A 24,533-nucleotide genomic window follows, 5' to 3' on the forward strand; every position below is an offset into this window, starting at 1 on the left:
ACACAATGGACACTCTCAACTTTACTCTGTGCCGCAATGTGAACTTCTACAAATCTATAATATGCTAACAGTATTTTATCTGTGCCTCCCGCCTATATTTCTCCTTCCATATCGGAATCTACAAACCAGCATCAATCGACCTGCACTCTACCAATGCAAATTTGCTGCTTTCTATGCCAAGGCCACTGTCCGTACCAGCTTCCTTAGCCTTGCCAAGTGCGTATAAAAAGAAAAACACTCCGCTTGAGATAGTAGCAGTAGTTTTATCTATTATTATTTCCTCGTTATTTTATTACCTCTTACTTCTCCTTATCTACTTTAATTTGCTTACTTTCCTTTGATATCTCTAGTTTATAGTAGCTAGTAGCTGCCGGCGTCTTTTTTTGCCCCTGCTTGCTAACAACACCAGTAGAACTAGTTGGTTCCCCTGCATCGTGCCGGACCTCTTCGAGGTGTCTGCTCGAGTTCACACCGAAGGAAAAAATACGGCTTTTTTCTGCCAATACAGGCTTTGTAGTGTCTGGACTTGGCCAGTCATTTTCCGGCACCCACGAGTCAATTGGCCTGCAGGTCTTGTCCCTCGATTGACACGGTGTCTTCTTGCAACCAAATAACTCGGCACCGACGCATCACAGGATCCCAATCCATCCGAAGCTCGTGTAGCTCAGGTGGTTAGAGCGTCGTACTAATACCGGACGAGTTTCGTCGATTATTGGTGATGCGAAGGTCGTAGGTTCAAGCCCTGCCATGAGCACGAAATTGGGAGATTATTCTTTTTGCCGTTCTCCTCCACCAGGGCGGGGAGGCATTACGGGGCGAGCGGGGATCGTGAGTGTTTGAACAGGCAAGGCCTGGCATCCAAACCCTGTCATGAGCCAAGGAAAAAAGTGGCTGGTTTCTTTTTTTGGAAGGGAGTTGCTGCGGAACGATTTGCCGCTTGGCGGGAAGGCTGCGATGCTGAGCAAGCTTGATGGTATTGGGCTCGAGCTGCTAAACAGTATGGAGTATCACACAAAAGAGGAAATAACTTTCTTCATCACCTCTCTTTTACAACTCTGCACTGCTCAGCATCTGAACCAGAGGATGTGCTGTTGGCTCATGCCCGAGCAAGTCGCGCAGCAGCTCGAGCAGATCCGGATGTCCGCCGCCATATTCCAACACGCCAGTCCTGTACCGCTCCCAGGCCTCCTTGCTGCTTGGATCTTGGGAAAAAATATTTTCAAACATCTCTGTCGCAAACGTCAAGCAGCTTTGTTTTGGCCACGCCAATTAGCAACACATTTGTTTTCGGGGGGCTATAGAAGGGAAGTTTACACACCATGGATAAGAGTAGTAGGCCACGTCGTAGCCGCGAACTAGATGGTGGAAGCTGACCATGTCGGCCCCTTCGACACGGCACTCGGAATAGTCAAAGCCGAGCATCTTTGAGTGAATGTCGTACCAGAGCTGCTGGAAATCGAGTGCTTTGGCAGCCTCGGCCGTGGCGGCGCTGTGTATGGCCAGATCATACTGTGAGATGGCGCTACGTTGCCGGTCAACACCTGTGTGTCCAAGTGTAAAAACTCATGTCGATGACGGGCAAGACTTACAGTTGTCCAAGGAGCCATGTTGACTCGTTTGCGAATCTGGATTTTACCCGTGCCTCGACCATCTCGGACGGAATCTGGCGCGGCGGCAGTGAAGCAGCATCTGGGTTCTTGGCTCGCCACTTGGCGCAATACTCTGGCCGTACGAGTGCATAGTGCGTGCTCAGCGATGTAAGAACCTCTGGCATCCAGCACCAGTTCTCCAGCATCAAGCTGGGCATCTCGACAAGGTCGGGCGGTAGATTGGTCCCGTGGAAGCGACAGTACTTGGTCTTTGACACCAAGTTGTGGATGGCGTGCCCAAGTTCTGCAATGAGTGTGACATGTTAGACATGATGATGGCTAGCAAACATGCTTGTGTTTTGGACTTGCCATGGAACACGACGACTACATCACTGTGCTTTAGAAGCGCGCACCCAGTGTCGTCCGCGGTCGGGAAAGCGCTCATCAGTATGGTGGACGGGTATTTCCTCGACCCATCCGCCTTCTCGTATCCCTTGGGAACACGTTAGCATAAAAATCTATATTGGTCCAGAAGAAAACCCACAAACTCTAGGGTTACGTTGTGCGCGCCGCGAAATTTGTTCTCTCGCCAGAGCAGGTCAAAGTATAGGTAGCCCACAAACTCGCGCTCCTGCGGACGTCGCACATCCCAGACTGCGAAAACCGTCACAGTTTCGTCCCAAATCTTGTTCTTCTCAATGGTATCCTTGGGGATCTCGACAAACTTGAGCCCCAAATAAGACTCGAAGACGCTCAGCATCGCGGCTGGCACAGTTTCGACGGGAAAGTACTCCGAGAATGCCTCGGCGTCGTAGTTGTGCTCTCCCTGCACAAGTCTCTGGTAATAGAGCCTGTCCCAGGGTGGAAACTTTTCATCTAGACTGCCATGAGAGGAAAAAAGGTCTCGGTGGCGGCGCTCCTGGAGAACGCCAAGCTCCTGCGTGACTCGATCCTTCAGGCCCGTTTTCAAAGTGTTAATTAGCTCCTGCACCTGTTCCGGCGAATCGAGTAATCTACTCTCCATCTTGAGATGCGCGTGATTCTTGAAGCCTAGAATTTGAGCTCGCCTCTGTCTCTTTTCCACAATCTCCTGCATCAGTGGAATGTTGGGCGCAAACGCCTTTTCGTTTTCGAGGTACATTCTGCGGCGTGTTTCGGGATTGGTCGCATGTGTAATGACTGATCTGTGCCCGCCATTGGCAAATGCAACAAAAATCTTGTCTCCGCGTTTTGACTCATCGCTTTTGTTCTTGTTGTGATTTTTGAAGCGCTCTAGGTCCGCGGCTGGGACACCGGCCAACTCTTCTTCTGTGAACCACGCACCGCTGCTCTCGTGTGCAAGGTTGCCCTGCATCTCCATGCACAGCTTCTCCAGCTCCAGAGTCTCTTTGATAAGCTCATTTTTCGCGTTTTGATCGAGCGAGCCGCATCCCGCAATGCGACTCTGCAGGAGCGCCTTGTCCAGCAAAAGCTTAGACTCGCTATCGAGGTCGTCGCCTCTCTTTCGCGCGGCCATCATGAGCTTGAAAAGTTCTTCGCTGGCTTCCCAAGAAGATTCGTGTTCAATGATAAGGCGTCTTGCCTCGGCGACGGCATCTTGTGTGGCCAAGTCGGAAGAGCCATACTGTTGCATCCAGATGGTGCCTCCGTCTTCATTGATGGTTGCGTCTTCGACCTCCAAAATGGGTCGCATGACCGTGTCAAATGTTGCGGCTTCAATAGAAACATTCTGAACAACATTTTCCTTGACAGTTTGAAGTTTGGAGATGATGCGTTTCATCTGCGGGACAATTTCGTCCCTTGCCCAGATATAGGGCAGCGGTTGAGGGCACTCGTGTAGAGTCAGGTCTGGCTGTTGGTTCATGGCAGACATTATGAAGGAAGCAATTTTTATGTCATGTAGCAATTGGGTTTTGATAGTTGAAATTGATTGTATATGTTTCTTCGTATTTGACTCTTTCCGAGCTTACTCTTAAACAGTGGCACTGTGCCAAGTTGCACCATGACTTGAGCCAGCACTGTGGCGCCAGGGAAGACCACGAGACCTTTTGCATGCAGATGGCGTTTATCAAGCAGCCCTATTCAATGATTTATGACACATCCTTTCGGAGACCCCTGCATGTGCAGGCCTCTTCATTGGATGGCACAGTAGCTAATGAGAGCTTGGCCGTGTAAGCCTCTGGTGGTCCGCAGCCAACGTGCAACGGCGCAGCATTCTGCAGGAACATAGAGACACTACCAATTGGCTATATACAAGCAAACTCCCCTGCTAAATATCCTGTATATCGCAATTTCGTCTCAATTGAGCGCTGTAACTCGTCCCGCAGACGGTGTACATGTCGCCGTCGCTCGGGCAGTGTGGGGCGACAATTGGCTCGCCCTGACGACTGAAGAAGCGAGTGACGAATGAGATGGGAGCTGTCGATAAAACAGCCAATCGAACGAAAGGAATCGAAAAATGGCAACCAAGTTGGTGGCCTCTCCAGGTCATGCGACAAGATGGCGTAGACAAAGACGGCTAGTCGAAGGAATAAAATTGGGTACGTGCAGATGAGGCTGCATCGAATGCATGCCATGTACAACAACTCACGAGGAAAGAAGATACTTTGAGCAAGGAGTATGAAACAAATAATGCATGTATTCGGTGCGAAACAGGTTCGCGGCGATATTTCGCCGTGGATGTGACGCAGTCATGCATTGAAGTTGCAGGTGCAAGGGGAGCGGCTAACAACTTGGCTGCAGTATCGTGTGTGCAATAAGTGCCTCAGCAGGTCGTCTTCATTTGATTGGCAGATGGTGGTTTTCAACTTTACAATAATTTAAGCTGGCAAGCTGCCGCGTTGCAGCCGTACGCGACCTTGTGACTGACCTTGCAGCGCAGGTGGGTGTGGCTTAACGACTTGACTGTAGAATATACCGTGCTTTGTATCGTAGCGCAAAGCCAGGCTCGCCACAAATAGGCAATGGTACAACTTAATTCTTCCACAAATTTGAGTGCCTACCGGCTCTATTTGGCCAGCCAAGCCGCCAGAATCTGTGGCGCCAGGTCGGTTGCGGCTCAACTGGCAGGTGCCAACGAGCCATGGAGATAAGTTCTTGGACACGACCCTCTCCCAGTCTTTCACCATCACACATCAACCATCACACATTGATATAGCGTCTTCGAGTATCGTCACAATGGTATATCGCTACACTCTTCCGGCTCAGCATAGCCCATATGCTTGTCAGCAGCGTGAACTGTCGCTTCGCAGCCAGACAATTTCCAACGCCATTGCGAGCACTCCTACTCTCAAGCGGGCAAGTCTTTACACACAGGAATTTCCAACCTCGAAAGCTCATCCTCTCAACCATCAGCCATGGGTTAAGCAGATCGACAAGGAGAATGTGAAGATTACGACCTACCCAGTCTCATCGAAAAATACTTTCGACGAGGACGGGCGCCAATATGATCCGGCCGATCCCACAACTTGGGGTATCAAACCACTTCCACCACTTCCAAACGATGGTAGTTCGAATTCGCACAAAGCTTCCTCGATCTTGTCCAGGCCAGATGATGATGCCGCGATGCTTCTGAGCCCAGCCATGCAACCATACACGGAGTCAGCGGGCGTCCAAAATCTCGCTCAGCTCATTGGTGATAATCTTCGAATTGATGACGAGCACATCGAGCACGCACAGCACCGCACCACGTCATCTTCTTATCACGACCCAGAGAGCGAGCCTTCTCGAGTGGAGTCTCCGATATCGAACGGACATGCGAACGTTCTTACTGCCACAAACCTTGCCAAATTTGGCAAAACAAACGACAGGCTCTCAAATCTTCGCTCTGGATCACCCTCGTCAGCAACGGGAGAGCTGATTCAGCAAGACGGTATTGATCCTCAGCACGATTCATCCTCGGTAGTCAATGGCTAGCAAGCACAGTCTAGCAAGACGATCGAGCCATACACGTACGAACACCAAATTAGGCGATATCGCTTCGCAAGTTCTTCAAGAGAAGAAGAAGTTGATGGTCATGGCAGGGGCTATGACGGAGCTGACGAGACTCTGGTGTCGAGTCGAGAGAGCTTCGCGTTATCCCCAAGTTCATCTGCTGATGCTCGCCCTCCTCTTCGCAAAGCGAAACGTCGCGCATCTCATTTCTCTCTTCGCAGCCTGAGTAAGCCATTCTCCTCGAAACGGCCGCATCTAGGCTTCAGAAAATGGGCAAACTCCATTTACCGTGAGACGAAGCGGAAAATCAAGGAGCGTTCCGAGACGGAGGGCCGAGGTCGTCCTGCTTGGAAGGCTGAGAGGCGCAAGAGTAAGGCGGCAGAAATGGAAGGCCCCAAGATCAATGGAACGCTGTCACTTGAAAGCCGCCACAAGAAACGCGACTGGTGGAAGGAGGGAGTGGCCAAATACCATGTATCGAAATGGACAAAGTTTTAAAAGGCATGAAGGGAGCCAAAGGGCTGGCTGAAGGTATTATTAATTGGTTGAGTTCGTGAGCGTTAGTCATGATGATGTTGCATCCAAAAAGAAATATTGTCCAAGATGCATAAATACAAAAATACAGAATGATGAAGCAATTTATCCAGCCGCTCTAGCCTAAAATTTGACGTTTTGTATGGGGTTCATGACACGATGCTTTCGTTAAATCATGTACCTAAAGCTGTGGCTAGAGCTTTTGTATCCTGCAGAGCCGACCAACCTCTCCGCCTCGTCATGGTCCTGGTCTGCAGCAGCGAGACCGTGGCCATTGGCCTCCTTTTCATCAAGCTTGCGATTCAGGCGCTTCAAGTACGACCGGAGCACAAATGCACAAACGGCGGCTCCGAGCAATACGGCGGCACATACGCGATGTCCGCTGGTGTAGTATGGCCCGTCACGATCAGGATATAGTCTCGTGCCGATTAGAGTTCCGAGCTGGCCAATAAACTGCATCATGGCAAAGGTGGCGCCTCGGCGTGTCTCGTCAGGCTGGCTGTTGATGCCCCAAGTGATGATGAGGGTCACGACGTTAAAGAAGCCCATGGTGGCTGGATAGACGGCGAGATAGCGCACCCAGGTGGGAAGGCCGAGGGGCTCGGCAATGCCCAGGATGAGATAGCCAGACGCAGAGCAGAGGGCGTGAAAGACGATGGGAAGCGTGCGGCTGCTGCGGCGGTCGGACATGTGTGCGGTGAAGAGGACAATGACGAATGTGACGAGGTAAGGCGGCGCGGAGAGGGCCTGCGCGGAGAGACTGCTGTAACCCATGTTGTGAATAATCTTGGGGAGGAAGACGGGGAGCGAGGAGTAGGCCAGGTTGACCATGCAGAATATGGCAGAGGCCAGGATGGCAATGGGGTCAAGGGCGACGGAGACAATGTCGCGCCACGACAAACGGTGCCCGTCCTCGGCGACGCCGTCGTCGTTGGCGCCCGCGGGCTTCTCCCTGCGGAGGCGGAGCGTCGCAATCTTCCTCTCGCGCGGCGTGAGGTACGCGGCCGACTGCGGCGCGTCAGGGATGACGCCCCAGGCGACGACGCCGGCGAGGACCGACGGCAGGCCCTCGACGAGGAAGAGCAGGCGCCAGGGCGCGACGGGGCTGAGGCGGGCGAAGCGCACAATGACCCAAGCGACGGTCGAGGCGCAGGCGCTGGCGAGCGGCGCGGCGGCGATGAAGATGGCGACGCGGAACGCGAGCTCCTGCCGGCGGTAGAAGAAGCTCAGGTAAAAGGGGACGCCGGCAAAGGCGGCCTCGGCGATGCCCAGCAGCGCGCGAAGGGCGACGAGCACCGGGTACGAGGGCGCAACGGCCTGCAGCGAGGCGACGACGCCCCAGGACACAACGGCCGTGGATATGAGAATGTGCGCGGGGTAGATGCGGTACAGCATGGCCATCCACTCGAACGCGCTGTAGGTCAGGTAAAAGGCCGTCAGGGACCACTCGTACCAGCTGGCGTGGGGGGGCGTCGTCTGCAGGTCCTCCTCCATGCCTGCGATGCGGGCGTTGCCGATATCTGGGGTAGTAGAACGTTAGCCAAGAGTCCCCCCCCCCTGTCAAATATGAACAATGCTGAGGATATGACGCACTTGATCTGTCGACGAAGCTCAGTAAGAAGAGCAGCGAGACAAAGAGGACGAGCTTGCGGTCAAACTTGCGCCGCACGGCCGCGTCCTCGTCGGGCGTGTACAGCTTGTAGCTCGCCGCTGTGCTGTTGCTTCCGCGCCTCCTCCTCCGCCTCTGCATCTTGCGAGTCGTCGCGCTCCGCGAGCTTCCTGGCCGCGGGCCGGGGCCGGGGCTCAGGCTGCCGCGCATGCCGCGCAGCTCGTAGGCCTCGGCGCCGCCCACCTCGGACTGCAGGTCCACAGCCTCTTCGTGGTCGTCGTCTTCATCGTAGTCGTCGAGGTTGAAGAGGTCCTCGTCGCTGTCGCTGGCGTCGAGGTCGAGCTCGGCGCCCGTCTGCGCAAAGGACGGCGACGCCTCGCCTGGCTGCCGGTACGCCATGGCCAGTCAGGTATGTACTGTGTCTCCCTCTGGCCTTCTTCGCCCCCTTGGCCAAAAGCTAAGCCCCTAGCTTGGCTTGAAACGGTGGGTGCAATGGTAGGATCTTGCTGTTTCGGATCGATGTCGTTGGAAGGTTCTATCCAAAAATAGATTGGCAGGGATATAAGAAACGCGATTGGTGTGAATAGACGGCCGAGGCGTCGCGTCGTCGGATGTTGAATCGGGATGGTTAGCGTTTGTAGATGAGACGGCTGAAAGTACGTGAAGCTCCACACGTGACGACATCGGTCTCGGATCTGAGTTCGAGGAATCTTTGCACTTTATTTTCTTGATTGACCCATGCTTTAACAAGACGTCCCTTGTATAATATATCATGAATCGATCGCTGGTCCTTGGCATTGGAAATTATCTGTCGAGCTTCGTCTCAGCTTTATTAGCTCGGGACCCTCCTGCGGTGGAGCGCGCCCGAGCATCGCGACTTACAAGCCATCTAGCGTCGCCGACGTTAGTTTTTGGTCTGTGCCGCTGCGGGCTGCTGTTCTCCGAACAATCGCTCCGTTTCTTGGGGTAGTACTTTCTGCCGTGACAGAGTCGTAAATATGCCGCGTGTGAAATGGAGGCTGGCTGGATGTGCGGCCACACATTTCACATCGTCAACTCAATATCAACCGTAACGGGGGAGACTTGGTAAATTTGCAAAGAATATAACATTTCTGGATATAGTAAAACTGGTTCACCCAAGCCATAGCACGATGGAACGAGATACATATTTCACGTCAAATATCAACCGCAACGCCTGTTCAATTCTCTAGAATTGCAAATGCTCTTCCAGGTAATTTGATCCAGGCTTTGCCAATATTTCTTCCTGCATATCCGCGTTGTAAAATGGAAGAGGCGTCATTTCGTAGCACATAATTGGTCGTTCAGTTCTTCACATGGCCTGCTCTTGGGCCTGGCCATCTTTCTTAAATAAGCGGCGCAGCCCGGCCTTTGATAGTCGCTGCCTCAGCGAGGGCCGGCGACTGTGCCCAGAGCCGCCGCCGCCTGGGGTATTGCCGTCGTCTGGAATCGGTGGAGGCTTCATGTGGGAGTAATCCTGCAACGGCCATGCCTTTGACTGGTCTTGCGACGGCCGCGTGCTGCTGGTCGTCGTAAACGATTCGGGCTGCGTCGAGTGTGTCGTGGTGGTAGTGGCAGGCCGCCGTGGGTATTCTTGCTGCAGCAGCCGCAAGTCTTGCGATTCAGATCCTGTCTCGGTCTCGTCATCCGGGTAGTCGCGCTCGATGTCGCCACAGACGACGACATGCCAGCCAATGTCGGAGCCACTCTGTACATTGTCGCGCAGCGTCGAGAACCAGGCATTGCGCCCGCCCTTGGTCGCCTTCTCGTAGGCGGCCATCTCGGCCAGCACATTGGCGCCGAGGTCGACGCGCACGACGTGGTCGGCAACGTAAGCGTAGGGCCGGGCGGGGCTGACGGTCTCTTCCGGGTCGTACTCTTCGAGAAGCTTGACTGGCGACCAGGTATATTGCAGCACAGGGTCGTATGCTATGGGTACTCGCGGGGGAGGCAGGGTAAAGTTGTCGTCGTGGTGCTGTGCCGGCGTCGTTGAAGGCGCCGCGTCCTTGGGATCAGACGCCGCTTCGGCTTCTTCATCAGAGATCTTGGGCAGGAAATCAAAGTTCTTGGTGAATTGGTCGAGGAGCAGGGTTGCGGTGTTCTCGCCAATGACCCAATCGGGCGCGGCATCTTCTATGTTATTCATAATGACGAAGATGCGCAGGTCGCGGCGATGCCATCGGAAGCCGTGGCAGAGATAGGTTGGCATTGTGTGCGGTTGCTTATCCGACGCGAAACCGCCCAAAGTCGACCTATGCCGCGCCAGCCGACGCAAGCATATATAGAGGGCGGCCGATGGAAGGAAGCGATCGCAAGAAGCGCGGCGGTAATGGATTGGCGAGAGAAGAGAGCTGCGAGCTTGGTCGGCTCGGATTTTAGGAGGAGCCCCCGTTTCGTTTGTCAGATCACGCACGGGATGGGTGTCTCGAATAGATGAGCAGACCAGACAGGATAAAAATATGGTGCGGAAGAAAGCTGATTGGGGGGGGCATGTAAATTCAATGCATGTACGAGCTGATTGTTGGGCGGGCAGGGTTTTGGCAGACGGCCGTTGTCGGCACTCGAGAAGGCTGGTTCACGATTTGGCGGCGGAGCTGAAAGAAGCTCGTCTGGGCTTGTGAGGTGAGGCGAGGTAAGGTGAGGGGACACTGTGACAACGAGTCCGAGTCGCAAGGAATGTGGAGTTTGAAAGTCTGTGCTTCCCTACGGCCGCCACGTTGAGCAAACTTGTTGGCTCTCGGCGTCCGTGTTTCAAACAATTCTGTTGGTGCTGAAGTTCAAACAAAATCAACACTCGCATTTGCGCATTCCAACACCTTTTTGGCAAACCGTTGACGCACCACTTTCCGCCGTGTCAAAAACCCCCGTCCCTCCACCAAAATAGCACGACAATCCACCCGACTACGACTAGCGCTACGTTAGTCGTCTTTGATAACTAGCCCATAAGTCAGTCACTGGTAGTCGAGTTGTACCAAATGGAGTTCGATCCCACACTGAGAGCTTGTCGACATTTCTACACGATGTGAGCTGGATAACCCTTAAGAGGCCGCCCCAAAATCGTATCCGTCGGGCGACCTCTGTCTTTCAGGTTGAAGCAAAGGCATACTTAGGTCCTTCAAACTGAAAATAAAAAAGACGCCATCAACCGAAGAAACGAACGAGCTACCAGCCAACTAATCCCCGCGCCCCTTGTTTCACTCGGCAGAAACATGCCCATCAAGGCAAAGGTCAAGCGCGGACACAGCGCCCGCCGATGCACGCTTCAACTAACGTTAGTGAGCACAAATAAGACCCTGTACAGACAGCCTGACAAGCTTACCAGCGTTGCAGCCATGGGCCATTATTCTGCGATGGTTCGCGACCACATCATAGACTTGATCCACGGCAGTCTACAGCCTTATTTCCAGTAATCATAGCCAGTGTGGCCCCTGAACATGAGCACATCATAAAATAAAACCTGCATCAAAGCCTTGCGGCCATCAGTAGCCAAGCCTCTAGGCGATGCAGACTTTGATATGTACTTCATTCTGTCTTGTCATGCAACATACTGCAGTTCTCTCCGTCCTGCTTGGGCTTACTCAAATTTCAGTTGCTTTGCCTGACGATATGAATTAGCCCGGGACAAAAGTAACGGACTATTACCTGAACTCTGATACCTGCTGGCTAGATCCTGTCAGCAGTACTGTGCAGCCGCGCGCCTGGCTTCTCATTGGTGGGGGCTCTTGCGGAAAGAGGTGCCTCAAGATGGAAGAGGAAGCAGCCGAGGTCTCAGTGGATCAGTAAAATAGCTTTCATATTCAAGACACTTTGACATCGATGCTCGCAATTTGCTTTCATTCTTTTTGCGCAGCGCTGCATATTACCATGCTTGGAAACGACAGTAGCGAACGATCGTGGAGTCTCCATGGGTTATTGCAGACGCCACAATCCCGAACTGGCAGGTGAAGTAGTATTGCGTCAACGCAACCTATGAGCACAACCAATAGACTGCCGCAATGAACGTCCGGCCCAATAAAGGAGCCTGGTACATGCGGTTTGCTTTCTAGTTAAGCCACTGATGGGATGGCTGACGCGTGACTATGGTAGTTTGCCTGACCACAAAATCCTGCAAGCTTTAGTGCCCAACTATACCATACATCGCTGGTTGTAAAGCCTCTTTATCAAGGGCCAACAGTCCCCATCCGCAAGATTCTATCCTGTGCTCGTGAGAACACTGGCTTTTCATGTCGTCTCCGTTGAAAATGAAAAGAATCACAGGGCTTCATTTTCCCGCTGTCAACTTCATCATGAGCCAAGAAATTGACGCGCGTTGCAATAAGGTCATCCAGGCTGGCCTCGTCCATGGCGCTGTCTTTTGCGCAACCAATGCCGCTGGAGACTTCACCTACACCAGCGCCCTCGGTGAGCGGACTCTGTTGTCTGGTGAGAAGGCGACGCAGCGCGCGGATGATATTCTCTGCCTTGCCGCTGCCACTGGCCTCGTCACAACCATTGCGGTATTGCAATGCGTGGAGGACGGCACCCTAAGTCTGACCGACGACATTCTCGACATAGCCCCGGAGCTCAGAGACAAGCAAGTCATCACTGGTCACTCAAAGTTCGCCGATGGTCAAAAGCCGACTATGGAGCCACTAAGAGGCCCTACCACACTCCAAATGCTTCTTACCCATAGCTCAGGTGTGGTGTTTGACGTGCTCAATGAGCACGTTGACCGTTGGCGTCGCACCTTTGCACCGCAGGACCCGAACGCTCAACTTACAGTGGAAGATACTTACTGTTACAACCACTGGCTGCAGTCACTCAATGCAAAGCTCTCATTGGCCCAAATCAACGATAGACCCATTTTAGTTGGCCTAGATCTGTCACTATAATCTGTAGACTCCTCGTGTATGTTAAATCCGTCCTTACGTATTTTAGCACTCGTGCGATCCACACAATTTCCTAATAGGAGACGATTTCAGTTCGAGATGGGCGGCCGCGGCGGCATGGCCATTACTCTTGTACTGGGCCGGAGCAAGGTTGCATAAGTGGCAGTCCAAATGGGCTCTACAGGTCTAAACACGGCTGCGCAGAGATAGAAAGTAATAGTCCGCACATTTCCAAGGTAGATAGTTCCAACGAATATTACCATTTTTCTGATATTGCAATTTTAATATAATGTTAACTATAACTAACCTATAATATGCAGCTAGCTTCCGGCAAGTCTCAAGACCTGGCTCAACTCTGGCGCTATCGTGTTGCGGGAGTGGAACAATGCAGCCTGCAGTGCAGAGTGCTGCTGAACTGAAACATGCAGCTGCAGTACACGTATCGTAACCCACTCACACGGCGGATTGACATGCCACGAACCCTCTCCTAAAGGGTAAAAGGTGAGGTGCGACGCCAAAAGACAGTTGTGCGGCCAGAGGCCCGCAATAGGGGTTAATTAGTACGGCATTTTACGCCTTTTGTGAGAGGCACCCCTTGGGGGTGTCCCAAGCAGTCCTCTACGTGACAGCGCATATGATATTTCTTTGGAAAACAGTGTGAGACAGAAAAGAGCTGCAAAAACGCAGAAATTTATGTAATCATTTATTGGCGGACATACATAGGTGTTCCCATTCGTTGTAGAACGTTAAAAGTTACGCACCTGTCAACCACCATCGCGCTCGATACCCTGTCAGCACAATGCTAATTCTCTTGCCCATTCGACCGACAGCTTCAAAAGATTCTTCTGCAATCTTCCCGGCGAAGAACGTAAGTGCATATTCAAGCCAAATGATTTCGCGCTGGTAGTTAACTTGAAGAAAAAAGCACGAATCAAAGACCATCGGCATTATTGGCGGCATGGGGTGGCCAAGCTCGGAAGCGTATTATAAGCTCTGTAATCAGCTCGTTAGCGACAGGCTTGGGCCATTGCACTGCGCCAATCTTGTGCTGATTCAGACCGATTTTGATAAGATTAACGCTTGGGAAGCTGCCGGAAGATGGGACTTGTTCGGCAATTTGCTGGTATCTTTAGCACAGAGGCTCGTTGGAGCTGGTGCTGATATGATCATGATTGCCTGCAATACTGCACACAAAACACTTCCTCACATCAGAAGCAGAATCAGTCTACCCATCGTGGATATTGTCGAGGTCACATCACTCAGGGTAAAACACTTAGGATTTAAGACTGTCGGATTCCTTGGAACCATTTACACCATGGAGGACGATTATTTTCGCGGGCCTCTCCTCAACGAATACGGAATCACTGCAATTACACCCAATCGGAAACAGCGGGAAATGATCCAAGAAATTTTGGAGAAAGAAGTAGTTCGCGGCAGCATGTCGGAAACATCCAAGGCCAAGTTTCGAGTCATCATTCACGATTTGGTGAGCTCGGGTGCTGAAGCCATTGTTCTGGCTTGTACCGAGTTTGGGCAGCATCTAAGGGCAGAGGACTCCACCGTTCCCATGGTAGACACGCTCACAGAACATGCAAAAGCAGCTGTAGAAAGAGCTTTGGCATGATTAAGAATTAATTGACTTCATGATTGAACATTCACTCCCTACAACTCAACTTTCTTGAAGGTCGCCCTTTCCTATCTTTCCCTTGTCCTACTGACCTGAACAGCACCCATCGAATGCACTACAGTGGGGCTAGTTCCTATTTTTGTCGTGCACTAATTATTGAAAACTAACAAAGTACAAAATCTCAGTCTCTGCTTAGACGGAAATGAAGCGTGTGCTGCTTCATTGGCAAGATGCAAAAGAATGCTAAGATTGCCAGCGTGAGCAGCATACGCCACACCCCGCGGAAAGCCTCCTCAAACGACTGTATGACTCCCTCATACCACCCATCCGGGAGACGCCCTAGCTCCTCCAAATTGCTTCTGATTCGTTCTATTTCTTCGGCTGCGCCGGGCCAGTCTCCGAAACGCGACCACAGCGAGTTCTGGAGAGTATTTTGGTAGATGACTGAAGCCATGGTAACACCCAAAGTGCTTCCCAGACTCCGGAAAAAGACTGCGTGAGTAGTTGGTCAGCTGGCTAGTGATCTCAGTCAATCCAACATAAAATGACAAATAACATACATATAGCTGAACTGACGACTGCTTGCTGCGAATGGTCGACAGCAGCGACACAGGCTACTTGCGTGGTCGTGAGCATGATTCCATAGCTGCTTCCTAGGCACAGAAATCCCACGCTGCTGTACCAAGCTGGACTGTCGTTTGTCTGTAGAGAAAACAGCACTGCCGCAGCCACCAAAAGGGCCATACCGGGAATACAGAGCCCGATATACTTTCCTGTACGCCTCATGACGTAACCCGCTAAAAGTGCACTGACAGAGTCGCCGATAGGTGAAGGCAAGATCATGCGACCAGCACTTGTAGCAGAGTAGCCCATGACCTGCAGAAACAAAGGCACATAAAATAAAGAGGACATGATGACCATGTCTGTGAAGAAATTGGTGGACGCGGCAGAGAGAATTGTGCGATTGAGCAAAACCATGACAGGCATGATTAGTTGCACAGCTTTAGTCTCCCACCAAATGAAGGCAACAAATAATAAGACTGAAACGGGCATGGTAACAAGTGGAAGAGGATGTGTCCATGACACCAGGTTGCCACCCGAGTTTAAGCCCAAAAGCATGAGCACTGTGAAAGAGCAACTCAAGAACACGCCGATAAAGTCAATGCGAGACAAGTATGACTTCTCCGATTGCTTCGGAGGAACCTTGACAAGAATGAACACGGCCACCGCAGAGAAGAGCGAAACCGGAACTTGGACGAGAAACGCCATTCTCCATCTTAAGACGGAATTATCATTGATATATCCTCCTATGACGCCTCCAAGCATTGCACCGCAGCCGTAGCAGAGGTTGGCAATACCTTGCGTGAGGCCTCGTTGGCGCAGAGGCACCAAGTCCGAAGCCAAGAAGTTCTGTATGCTTCGCAGGCCACCGCCTCCAAAACCAGCAATTGATCGACCAAGAAACATGGTATATTTATCCGTGGCAGTACCGCAGATCAGATTGCCCGAGGCGAAAACAATGTTGCTGAGCACCAGGCCTGGCGCGCGGCCGAAGACGTCGGTGAGTCGCCCAGCGATGGGCAAGACAGCAGCGCTCGAAATGAGGTACGCAGTGGCGAGCCATGAGAGCATGCTCAGCGACTTGAAGTCGCTTGAAATCGGAGCGGAAAGGGTCGCGACAATGGTTGCATCGAGCGCCATGAGGAACACGCCGATCCAGACCGTTCCCATGATCAGGGCCAGTCGAGTGAAGGAGATGTCTTGCACCAGAATGACTCGTTCATCTGATGGCGAAGATGGCGAGCCTTGTTCTTGGGAGGAGTTATCGGCATTTTCGGGACGGAGCAGCGAGGTGCGCTCTGCGCAAATGCTCCCCAAACCAGAGCGGTTGCCCATTTCATGTGCTTAGCCAGTTGGTAATATCTGAGAAATGTTGTAAATTGCTACAGAGATAATCGCCTAGAGAGAACTCAGGCGCGCAGGTAGCTGGGAAGCTTTGCCTGGCGATTTATGTCGCCTCGAGCGTTGCCCTGTCCCTACTACGTAGGGAGGGCTTGAGTGAGACACGACAGGCTAAATACTTGCCGTGCCCACTTTGAAGCCTGCGGATTAATTTTCGCTGCTGAATTCCATGATTGGTCGATCAGATGTCTCGGAGCGTTTGGTCTCCGTTTGACGGCATCATTTTTGTGCAAAGCCAAATGCATATCTGACAATCGGCGCATGTTGTCGCACATTAAATACTGCGCTGATCTTGTCACAGTTGCAACGGGAGTGACATACATATTCACTAGAAGTACGAGACTGCGGCATATAAAGCTTAAATTAAATTGTGTATCTATATATGGTACGTAGCCGAGTGGCTTGGTCTGATGAACCAGGTCGTGCATATTCGCCCTCTATCCCGATGACGCGACGGCCTTGACCTGTTCAGCGGCGAATTTGGCGACGAATATGGCGATTGGGGCACCATTTTGGAGAATTGGCTGCTCCAGAAATTCTTGCTTGGGAACAACGGCAGTGTAAATCTCCTGGTCTGTGACATGATCGTACCAGCGGGTAACATTTGGGTGTTCAAGGCGCCATTGCGTGCCAAAGAAGAATTGAAAGCCTCTCGCTAGAAGGCTGGCACAGAAGAGGTCAGCTAAAGTGAACTTATCGCCAACCAGGAATGCCCGATTTTCGAGAAACTCTTCCACGGTTTTAACTGCTCTTAGAGCGGCCACTTGGCACTTATCAACACTACTTTTCTCATATGGTTCTTTGCCAAGCAGAGGACGCAACCAGCCTGCGAATGGGATTAGAACTTCGGTGTTGAAGAAGGACATCCATCTTAAAATAGATGCATAGCTTTCCCTGAGCGTTAGCACTGAGGCAGTTTGGATCTGCTTGGGACTTGGCCATATCTTACTCCTTCTTGCCGGTTCCAAAAAGAGTCGTCTTGTCGTCCTGCAATGCAACTTTGCTTGGTGAGCCAATTTGTTATCTTCCGCAGCCAGTTGTGACCTACTATAAATTGCCACAGCTGTACACTCCGACAGAATAAAACCATCATTGTCAACGAAGGTTGGTATTTTTCCAAGTTTATTCACCGCCAAGTGCTCTGGTGTAGCATTGCCAAGGTTGGCCTGAATGATGTTCAGATCAAGATTGTTAGCCTTGGCGAGGATCTTGATTGCGATTGAGCGGGAATTTTCCTAAATATACCGAAGACACGGCTTAACACAAAATGGAAAACCAATGCTAGTTAGCGCGAGGGCAACTCACATCCGTAGTAAAGAGAGTTCCAAAGACCATATCGTCAATCGGAAACAAGTACGAGTAGTATGTCTTCTTTGGAAAGACCTGGCGGCCAAAACAAAGTGCCACTATTTGATGCAAAGCCAATGTTGATGTTGCTCGGCCTCTGTTTACAGAATTTTGCCCGTTTCACTTCTTTCCGGTACTTCTACTCGGCATTGCACATGTCGACCGCCAGCTTTCGTGTGGCGAGCCTGTGGCGAGCTGAGCTGTGATATTGTGCATATAGTGGATATCTGGCAGCCTTGGGACACTGCAATGCAGGACTCACATGGAACACGTATGAGAGATGATTATGTGGCAAAAGCAAAACAAGTCTCGGAGCTTAGCACAAATTAATAAATGAGACTAGTTTTCTTTCGTGAGCGAATCGCAACTCATAGATCCAATTAGTCTAATTGAATCTGCACCACGTTTTACATGGAGTGTACCGCCACACCCTACTATTTTGCTTGGTGCGTAATCGTGCCATGGCAGATGTACTTAGAAACTACCGGTAAGCCAGGGTAATGCTTGGTCTGCATATGTCTCGCATGAACGACGCGGTGACGCATACTTCAAGCCAGATGGCTAGTGGATGCACAATTTATACTCCTTAAGCCTCCGACTTCTTCGTGCCCGTCCAGAGCTGAATGAACCCTGCTTGTCTCGCAACATACCTTGACAATGTCTCTTTGGACCCGCTTTGATACAGAACAAGGTTGGATTTTATCGCGACAATGTCCGTTTTGACCCATTTTGGTGCAGCATACGAGGAAGCTGCATTCTATTGCAAGCTGGAAGTAGATCTCCGGCGAGGCAGAAGCCTATCCTGAATGGGGCAAAACGCCCATTCAGTGGTGAGGCTTTGAGAATGAAGGTACTCGTCCATACATAGCGGTGTCCTTTTATTCTCATCTTATTGCGATGGATTGGGCCCAGGAATGTTTTTTATATGCGGCAAGCTCGTTATTTTTGACTTCAGGGCCGCCAACAACGCCCTTTACCATACGTCTCTTTCCGAACACTCCGCAAGATGAGTCCTTCCGCAGACCCCAACGCCCGAACACCTCCTACTACTACCAAGAGCATGGAGCCACATGGCGAGCTTGATTCATCTAAGCTTATATACTCGCTCACCATCAGCCCTCGTGCTGTACCAGATGCGGCTTCCGCTACTAGCGGCAAGGAAACCATATGCACTGATCATATGATTACGGCGGTCTGGAAAGCAGGTTCAGGCTGGGAAGCCCCCCAGCTTAGACCGTATGGAGCTCTAAATATCATGCCTACAGCTTCCGTGCTGAATTACGCAACTGAATGCTTTGAGGGTATGAAAGCTTATCGCGGCGACGATGGAAAGCTCCGACTGTTCAGGCCCGATCGCAATTGTGCCCGCTTTAACAAATCGGCCAGCCGAATTTCTCTGCCGAACATTGAGGCGAATGAGATGAAAAAGCTGATTATGGTTCTTCTCAGCGTCGACGGTCCCCGTTGGCTTCCCAAGGAGCGCGCTGGATCGTTTCTGTACCTTCGTCCCGTTATGATCGGCACTGATCCTCAAGTTGGAGTCAAGGTGCCTAAAGAAGCTCTCGTATATATCATCGCTTGCTATCTGCCGCCCATGGATAGTTATCCGGGCGGCATGCGTCTGCAAACCTCGCCTGACGATGTCGTGCGTGCGTGGGTTGGTGGTTTCGGGTGGGCCAAACTTGGCGCCAATTATGGTCCTTCCATAATGACCAAAGCGCAAGCGGCTGCGCAGGGCTTCCATGAGACTTTGTGGCTGTATGGCGACCAGGGCGAATGCACCGAGGCAGGTGCCAGTAACTTCTTTGTCGTCTGGAAGCGTAGGGATGGTAAGACAGAGTTGGTTACTGCGCCACTCGACGATAAGTTAATTCTCGATGGCGTCACGCGCGGCAGCTGCCTGGAACTGGCGCGACAGCACTTGGCCGGTCATGTTGAAGTGACGGAGCGCAAATTTACCATCCATGAGCTTATTGAAGCTCATGCTGAGGGCCGAATTCGCGAGATTTTTGCCTGTGGCACCGGAGTATGTATAGCTTGTCCGTATTTACTGATGTCACAGACGTTAATTATTGTTACAGTTCTTCATCTGTCCCATCTCCCATATCCATCACCAGGGCACGGACATTACCCTTCCAATGGACAACAAGAATCAGGCCGGTGAAGTTACTAGCAAACTCAAAACTCTACTTGGCGATATCTTGTATGGGCGTACCGAGCACAGCTGGGCTGTGGTCGTTCCCGAGAGGGAGTAGATGCTTATCTGCCAAGTGTTGTGTACCGAGGCGCAAAGGCTATATAGAGGATATTATATAGAATCTATAGGACCTTAAAGTTTAGAAGATGAAATGCGTACTCAGGGTGGATATAGCATTTGCGCTGCTGCTGATAATTTATTGTCACTCATCTCGCTTCTCAATTTTCACGGCTTATCCGAATACACAGAGTGATAAACAATGTATAGAACACGCGCGTCATTCAAGCACCACATGATATTGACTACCGAAAAATGTGTTTTATTTTGTTGCACTATCATTCATTCGGCACGATTTAGCTGCATGTAACTGAAAGCCTCGCGTGCCTCTGCAATGGTGGCACCTCCGGCAATCATATCTCTAATACCGGCCTCGCTCTTCTCAATGCGCTGGGCCACCTTTGCCACTTCTAGCGCCCGGTCACTCGGAACAAACACGACGCCATTCGCATCTGCTACCACGATGTCGCCCGGCCGAACCTGGACACCGCCGATGCTGACTATTTCATTGACGGAAGCGAGATCAACTCGGTCCTTGCCCGTGCGCATCCAGTTGGCAGCAGCAAAAATTGGGTAGTGGTCGCTGATGGCGCGGTTCACGTCGCGACATGTGCCGTCAATCACAGTACCTGCAATGCCGCGTAGGCCGGCATACTGCGTCATGATGTCGCCCCAGACAGTGCAGTCTCTGCGACCTCCATTGTCAATGACGACAACGTCCCCGACGCCAACGTCGTCGATATAGTTGCCAATGTTGCCTCTAGATTGACTAGCTGGGATGTAGCGGACTGTAAAGGCGGCACCAATGGTCACCTTCTCATATCTTTCCAGCGGCATGATTCCAAGTGCCTGGCCAGCAATACCAAGCTTGTCGAGTGCGTCGGACACTGACGCGCTATCCACGCCGGAGAATAGCGTAATGAGATCTTCACCTTCTGAAGTAGACTTTTTTCTGTTCATAATGTGAGGTGCGCTTGATACTGTGTTAAAGTGTTTGGTCTCTCGAGATATAAACGGAGAGTTCCTGTTCGGCCTAGAGAGTTGCGAAAGGCGGAGTCGATACCGATTTGAGTGTAAAATAGGCAGACTACTGAAGTTTGCAATACTTGCACGAATATTTCTGGACTGTAACAGAGAATAAACGAGTTGCCTTTATGTGGTATAGACAGCAGCGACGAGAAGCCAAAAGGGGGCCTGAGCTACTATCCTATCGTTCAATTCGACAAAGCGAACTTGCTTTTCACAAAACAACATGCCAGTTTCTTAGACATACGCACAGGGATAATTGCGACGACTATACCAACTGCATGTCTCACTTCAGCTAGAGCCAGAGTATCCTGCAAATGAGCCTGCCGTCCAGGCATATGGGCCTGCATATGCATGCTGATATTATGCAGCCATTTGCGACTTTTGTCACAGTTGTGGCGTTTTTGCCCGTCACTTTCGGTGTGAAGGTTTACTTTTCTTTGTTTTGTTGCTGTCAAGCTTCTTCCGTACCCACACCAGCAGCTGCATGTTGACATATGGCGGCCACTAAATATTAATTCACACCCTTGGCTGGTCTGCGTGTTGGAGGATGGTTGAGTGGTTGAGTGGTTGACCGTAATCCCCACACAAATTGCCTACAAAAGTAGATACCTTGGGAGGCCACAGTTTTCTTCCTAGTTAGAAGCATGCAGAAATACAGGTTGCCTTTCCTCCAATCTCTCCGGCTGCTTGTTCTGCGCACAAGGTGCATTGCAACCGCTTTTGTAAGCACAACACACAGATAACGAGACACTGCGAGATATACGATCTAGATCATTCATTTAAATTTCCACTACATGTGGGTCATTCATGTCTTGAGTGCTCTAGTGGGTAGTAAGACTTGGTCTTAGCACTGTTCCCGCAGCTGCTGAACATTTCCCGAGTCACGTCAATAGTATGCTATATCAGTTGAAATAATAACACATTTGTAATATGAGCCTATCGATGCTGACCTAGCATTTTTTAGATGGAATGGCCAATTAACGCCACGTCTCGCGTGAGCGCTGGCTGCCGGGGAGGTAGATTGGCAGCTGAGGTGCATTGCCCTGCCAATTGACTTAATAACATGTCATCGTGCATCAAGCATATATTAAAGATGAACCAGTTGCATATAGATTGACCAGAAAGAGCGAGTGAGACGGAACTATTATGCCTTAGATTGTAAGCGGAAATTGCAGTTGCAGATAATTGTCCGATGCATTTCGGACCTTTGGCATTTGATATTGTCCAGAATGAGGTGTTGATAAGTGTACAAAAGATCTTTATGTATGGAGTATACTTGTCTCTATTCATACTTGTTTATGTCAGTAATCAGACTTGATAGGTTATATCTGCGTGTCTCTGGCTGCGTATTGCTGTTATAGCGGTGGTACATGGGTGGCCCGACAGGCATAGAGTATCAGTATTTGACTTTCATTGCAGGTTTATATGTCGTAAATTGAGTTCTCAGCATCGCTTAGCTAGCCACAGAGTGTGACCGACGACGGGCAAGACAGCGAGCCGTTGTGGCGATCAGAGGACAACGCCATTTTTTCGAAACACTAGTTGCAATGGGTAATTGTGGAGATAATTCGGCGAGATGCACCACACGGGCCGCTCAGAGACACAATCCAGACATGCCGGTCGTAGTGCATTAGATGGCGTGCTCGATGCCTCACGACTTCTGCACAAGTTTTGTGCAAACTTGGCGTTTTCAGCCGCATGATTAATTGTCTCTCGACTGAATAACTAGATACTTGTATATATTTATATGAGTGGATGAATTTATCGTCAATTAGGTCCAACCCCTCATTATCAACTACCATTTCTTCCTGCCGCAACTTTAACCATGCAGCGATACAGAGCGTCTTCCCTCTTCCAGCCATCAGATTTTGCCGCCGCCCTGGGCTCTGGCAATGATGGCTCAAAAGAGGAGTTTCCCGGCACTTTAATTGGTGTCGCGCTACTAATTCCACATACCCAAATTGCTCGTAATTTGGCTATCCTCGGCTTCGACTTTATCTTTGTCGATACACTTCATGCGTGAGAGATGATCCTTCTGAATATGACGCAATAAATTGGTTTGGGGACTAATTCTGCCGTCCAGGCCCATAACTACAGCGCAGCTTGTCGATATTATACACTTTATTAGCTTTGCCAGTGACGGCAAGACGTGCGCTGTTGTTCGCATCCAGAGCCCTGAATCGGACCTCTTGGCCCCGACCTTGGATGCGGGCGCAGCTGCTATAGTTTTCCCACAAATCGACACACCTGCGCAGGCTGCCGCCGCTGTGAAGAAGGTGCGCTATGCCTACGCCGGCGGCGAGCGGTCCGTGTCGCCAATAGCGCTCATCAATGGCTTTTCTAATATGGCGCCGCCAGGATGGACTTCGGAGACGATTGCTGACCGCAATATTGCCGTCATCTGCCAGATCGAGTCCACGGTAAGTAGTCTGTTCACTCTGCACTCAGGACATCTCCTCACCGGAAGGAATTGTCGGCCATGACGTGGACAAGGTTGCGCATCTGCTAATACAACGGAATGGAAAAAGCTTGCTTGCGAGAACGTGGATGCAATCGCCGCCACTCCTGGTCTCGATGGATTGATGCTTGGGGCAGCAGACTTACGCGCCAGCCTGGGTTTGCCTTGCCGAAACCCACCAGGCCAGGGCGACGACGTCAAGTTCATCTACGAAGTGAAAAAACTCATCGCCGCAAGCAAAAAGCACAAGGTCCCGCTCCTTGGGCCTGCGTTTAGCCTCAGCAACGAGCCCGGTTCGATTGAGTACCTGCGCCACTTCAAGATGATCGTGGTCAGCGTGGACATGCTCAACATTGTCAAGGCGGCGCTGCATGACCTGGCGTTTGCCAAGGATCTGCTGGCCAAGGATCAGGCGCAGAGGGAGAGCAACGGTGATGTGGTAAAGCCACCGGATAGTGAGATACGAAAAGACGTGGCCAATGATCTGTTGGCCAAGGCTGAGGTAGATAAAGATCAATGCGGCATGGCTACGCGGCCGGGCGGCGTCACGGGAGAGGTCAACGAGTAGACTTCGGGGCATTGCTGCTGCCCTACCCATGCAGAAGCCTGTCGGGCGGTATCAGACTCAAGCGGTCTAATTGACGCAAGTTTAATTAAAGTGCGGTTGTTGGTTTGGACTGTGTAGCTGCGAGAAGAAATGGTGAATGCGCGGACGTCAAGTCAATGGGAGCCGTGTCCATTCCGCCACATAGTAGCTGACTTTAGATTCAGCCTATACTGAGAGGTTTGAAGCTGACCATCCGAGATCTTGGCGCCACTGTCACTGATGGACGTGCCGTAGCATTGCTTGATCTTAGAATTTGAGGAAAGAAGCCTATAGTGGCAAATATGGCCCTGAGTCCTGCTGGCGCGATTAGTTGTGTTGCAGCCACCAGCTGCAGTCACTCAATGCAGGGCTCCCATTGGCCCAAATATACGATAGACCCACTTTTAGGTCTTGATATATTTTCAACAGCTACGCACCACACAGAAAGAAAATAGAAACATGAGTCGGCCAGCACCAATTGGTGCGTGTTGTGATGCTATTCATCTATCTACAGTAGACGACATTGCTCGCCTCCCCAGTCTCGTGCACTCGCATTTTGCGGGGCACTTTGATTCAAATTTTAATGAAAAATGTATTTTCGCTTGTCCTTCTTTCGCGCCCGTTGCTGAGATGTACTGCTCACAAACTCCGCGCAGGACGCATCCATATGAACCAACTCCAATCATGTATAAGCGGCGACGGCGACGGGCATGGGGGTA

The 24,533-nt window shown here is 51.1% G+C and overlaps 11 protein-coding genes across 11 annotated transcripts; 5 read left to right on the plus strand and 6 right to left on the minus strand.

Moving 5' to 3' along the window:
- Positions 1 to 1,047: 1,047 nt before the first annotated feature.
- LMH87_006714 (uncharacterized protein) lies at positions 1,048 to 3,462 on the minus strand (the record flags this gene model as incomplete). The annotated part of the gene is made up of 5 exons (XM_056204647.1): positions 1,048 to 1,249; positions 1,319 to 1,522; positions 1,590 to 1,893; positions 1,959 to 2,082; positions 2,134 to 3,462. The coding sequence occupies 5 exons, from the start codon at positions 3,460 to 3,462 to the stop codon at positions 1,048 to 1,050; spliced, it is 2,163 nt and encodes a 720-aa protein (XP_056059982.1).
- Positions 3,463 to 4,766: 1,304 nt separating this feature from the next.
- Positions 4,767 to 5,504, plus strand: LMH87_006715 (uncharacterized protein; the record flags this gene model as incomplete). The annotated part of the gene is made up of 1 exon (XM_056204648.1): positions 4,767 to 5,504. The coding sequence occupies one exon, from the start codon at positions 4,767 to 4,769 to the stop codon at positions 5,502 to 5,504; it is 738 nt and encodes a 245-aa protein (XP_056059983.1).
- Positions 5,505 to 6,224: 720 nt separating this feature from the next.
- Positions 6,225 to 8,064, minus strand: LMH87_006716 (uncharacterized protein; the record flags this gene model as incomplete). The annotated part of the gene is made up of 2 exons (XM_056204649.1): positions 6,225 to 7,576; positions 7,650 to 8,064. The coding sequence occupies 2 exons, from the start codon at positions 8,062 to 8,064 to the stop codon at positions 6,225 to 6,227; spliced, it is 1,767 nt and encodes a 588-aa protein (XP_056059984.1).
- Positions 8,065 to 8,995: 931 nt separating this feature from the next.
- Positions 8,996 to 9,892, minus strand: LMH87_006717 (uncharacterized protein; the record flags this gene model as incomplete). Its single annotated transcript, XM_056204650.1, has 1 exon — positions 8,996 to 9,892. One exon carries the CDS (start codon positions 9,890 to 9,892, stop codon positions 8,996 to 8,998), a length of 897 nt encoding a protein of 298 aa, XP_056059985.1.
- Positions 9,893 to 11,969: 2,077 nt separating this feature from the next.
- Positions 11,970 to 12,710, plus strand: LMH87_006718 (uncharacterized protein; the record flags this gene model as incomplete). Its single annotated transcript, XM_056204651.1, has 3 exons — positions 11,970 to 12,443; positions 12,562 to 12,570; positions 12,645 to 12,710. 3 exons carry the CDS (start codon positions 11,970 to 11,972, stop codon positions 12,708 to 12,710), a joined length of 549 nt encoding a protein of 182 aa, XP_056059986.1.
- Positions 12,711 to 13,350: 640 nt separating this feature from the next.
- On the plus strand, positions 13,351 to 14,175 carry LMH87_006719 (uncharacterized protein; the record flags this gene model as incomplete). The annotated part of the gene is made up of 2 exons (XM_056204652.1): positions 13,351 to 13,419; positions 13,477 to 14,175. The coding sequence occupies 2 exons, from the start codon at positions 13,351 to 13,353 to the stop codon at positions 14,173 to 14,175; spliced, it is 768 nt and encodes a 255-aa protein (XP_056059987.1).
- A 184-nt stretch (positions 14,176 to 14,359) lies between these two features.
- On the minus strand, positions 14,360 to 16,074 carry LMH87_006720 (uncharacterized protein; the record flags this gene model as incomplete). The annotated part of the gene is made up of 2 exons (XM_056204653.1): positions 14,360 to 14,670; positions 14,739 to 16,074. The coding sequence occupies 2 exons, from the start codon at positions 16,072 to 16,074 to the stop codon at positions 14,360 to 14,362; spliced, it is 1,647 nt and encodes a 548-aa protein (XP_056059988.1).
- A 503-nt stretch (positions 16,075 to 16,577) lies between these two features.
- Positions 16,578 to 17,475, minus strand: LMH87_006721 (uncharacterized protein; the record flags this gene model as incomplete). The annotated part of the gene is made up of 4 exons (XM_056204655.1): positions 16,578 to 17,028; positions 17,090 to 17,138; positions 17,189 to 17,375; positions 17,446 to 17,475. 4 exons carry the CDS (start codon positions 17,473 to 17,475, stop codon positions 16,578 to 16,580), a joined length of 717 nt encoding a protein of 238 aa, XP_056059989.1.
- A 1,018-nt stretch (positions 17,476 to 18,493) lies between these two features.
- Positions 18,494 to 19,742, plus strand: LMH87_006722 (uncharacterized protein; the record flags this gene model as incomplete). The annotated part of the gene is made up of 2 exons (XM_056204656.1): positions 18,494 to 19,513; positions 19,569 to 19,742. 2 exons carry the CDS (start codon positions 18,494 to 18,496, stop codon positions 19,740 to 19,742), a joined length of 1,194 nt encoding a protein of 397 aa, XP_056059990.1.
- A 281-nt stretch (positions 19,743 to 20,023) lies between these two features.
- LMH87_006723 (uncharacterized protein) lies at positions 20,024 to 20,701 on the minus strand (the record flags this gene model as incomplete). Its single annotated transcript, XM_056204657.1, has 1 exon — positions 20,024 to 20,701. The coding sequence occupies one exon, from the start codon at positions 20,699 to 20,701 to the stop codon at positions 20,024 to 20,026; it is 678 nt and encodes a 225-aa protein (XP_056059991.1).
- Positions 20,702 to 22,595: 1,894 nt separating this feature from the next.
- Positions 22,596 to 23,796, plus strand: LMH87_006724 (uncharacterized protein; the record flags this gene model as incomplete). Its single annotated transcript, XM_056204658.1, has 3 exons — positions 22,596 to 22,789; positions 22,854 to 23,190; positions 23,299 to 23,796. The coding sequence occupies 3 exons, from the start codon at positions 22,596 to 22,598 to the stop codon at positions 23,794 to 23,796; spliced, it is 1,029 nt and encodes a 342-aa protein (XP_056059992.1).
- Positions 23,797 to 24,533: the final 737 nt, after the last annotated feature.

This window comes from Akanthomyces muscarius, chromosome 1, assembly GCF_028009165.1.
Source record: "Akanthomyces muscarius strain Ve6 chromosome 1, whole genome shotgun sequence".
NCBI classification, from domain to species: Eukaryota; Fungi; Ascomycota; class Sordariomycetes; order Hypocreales; family Cordycipitaceae; genus Akanthomyces; species Akanthomyces muscarius.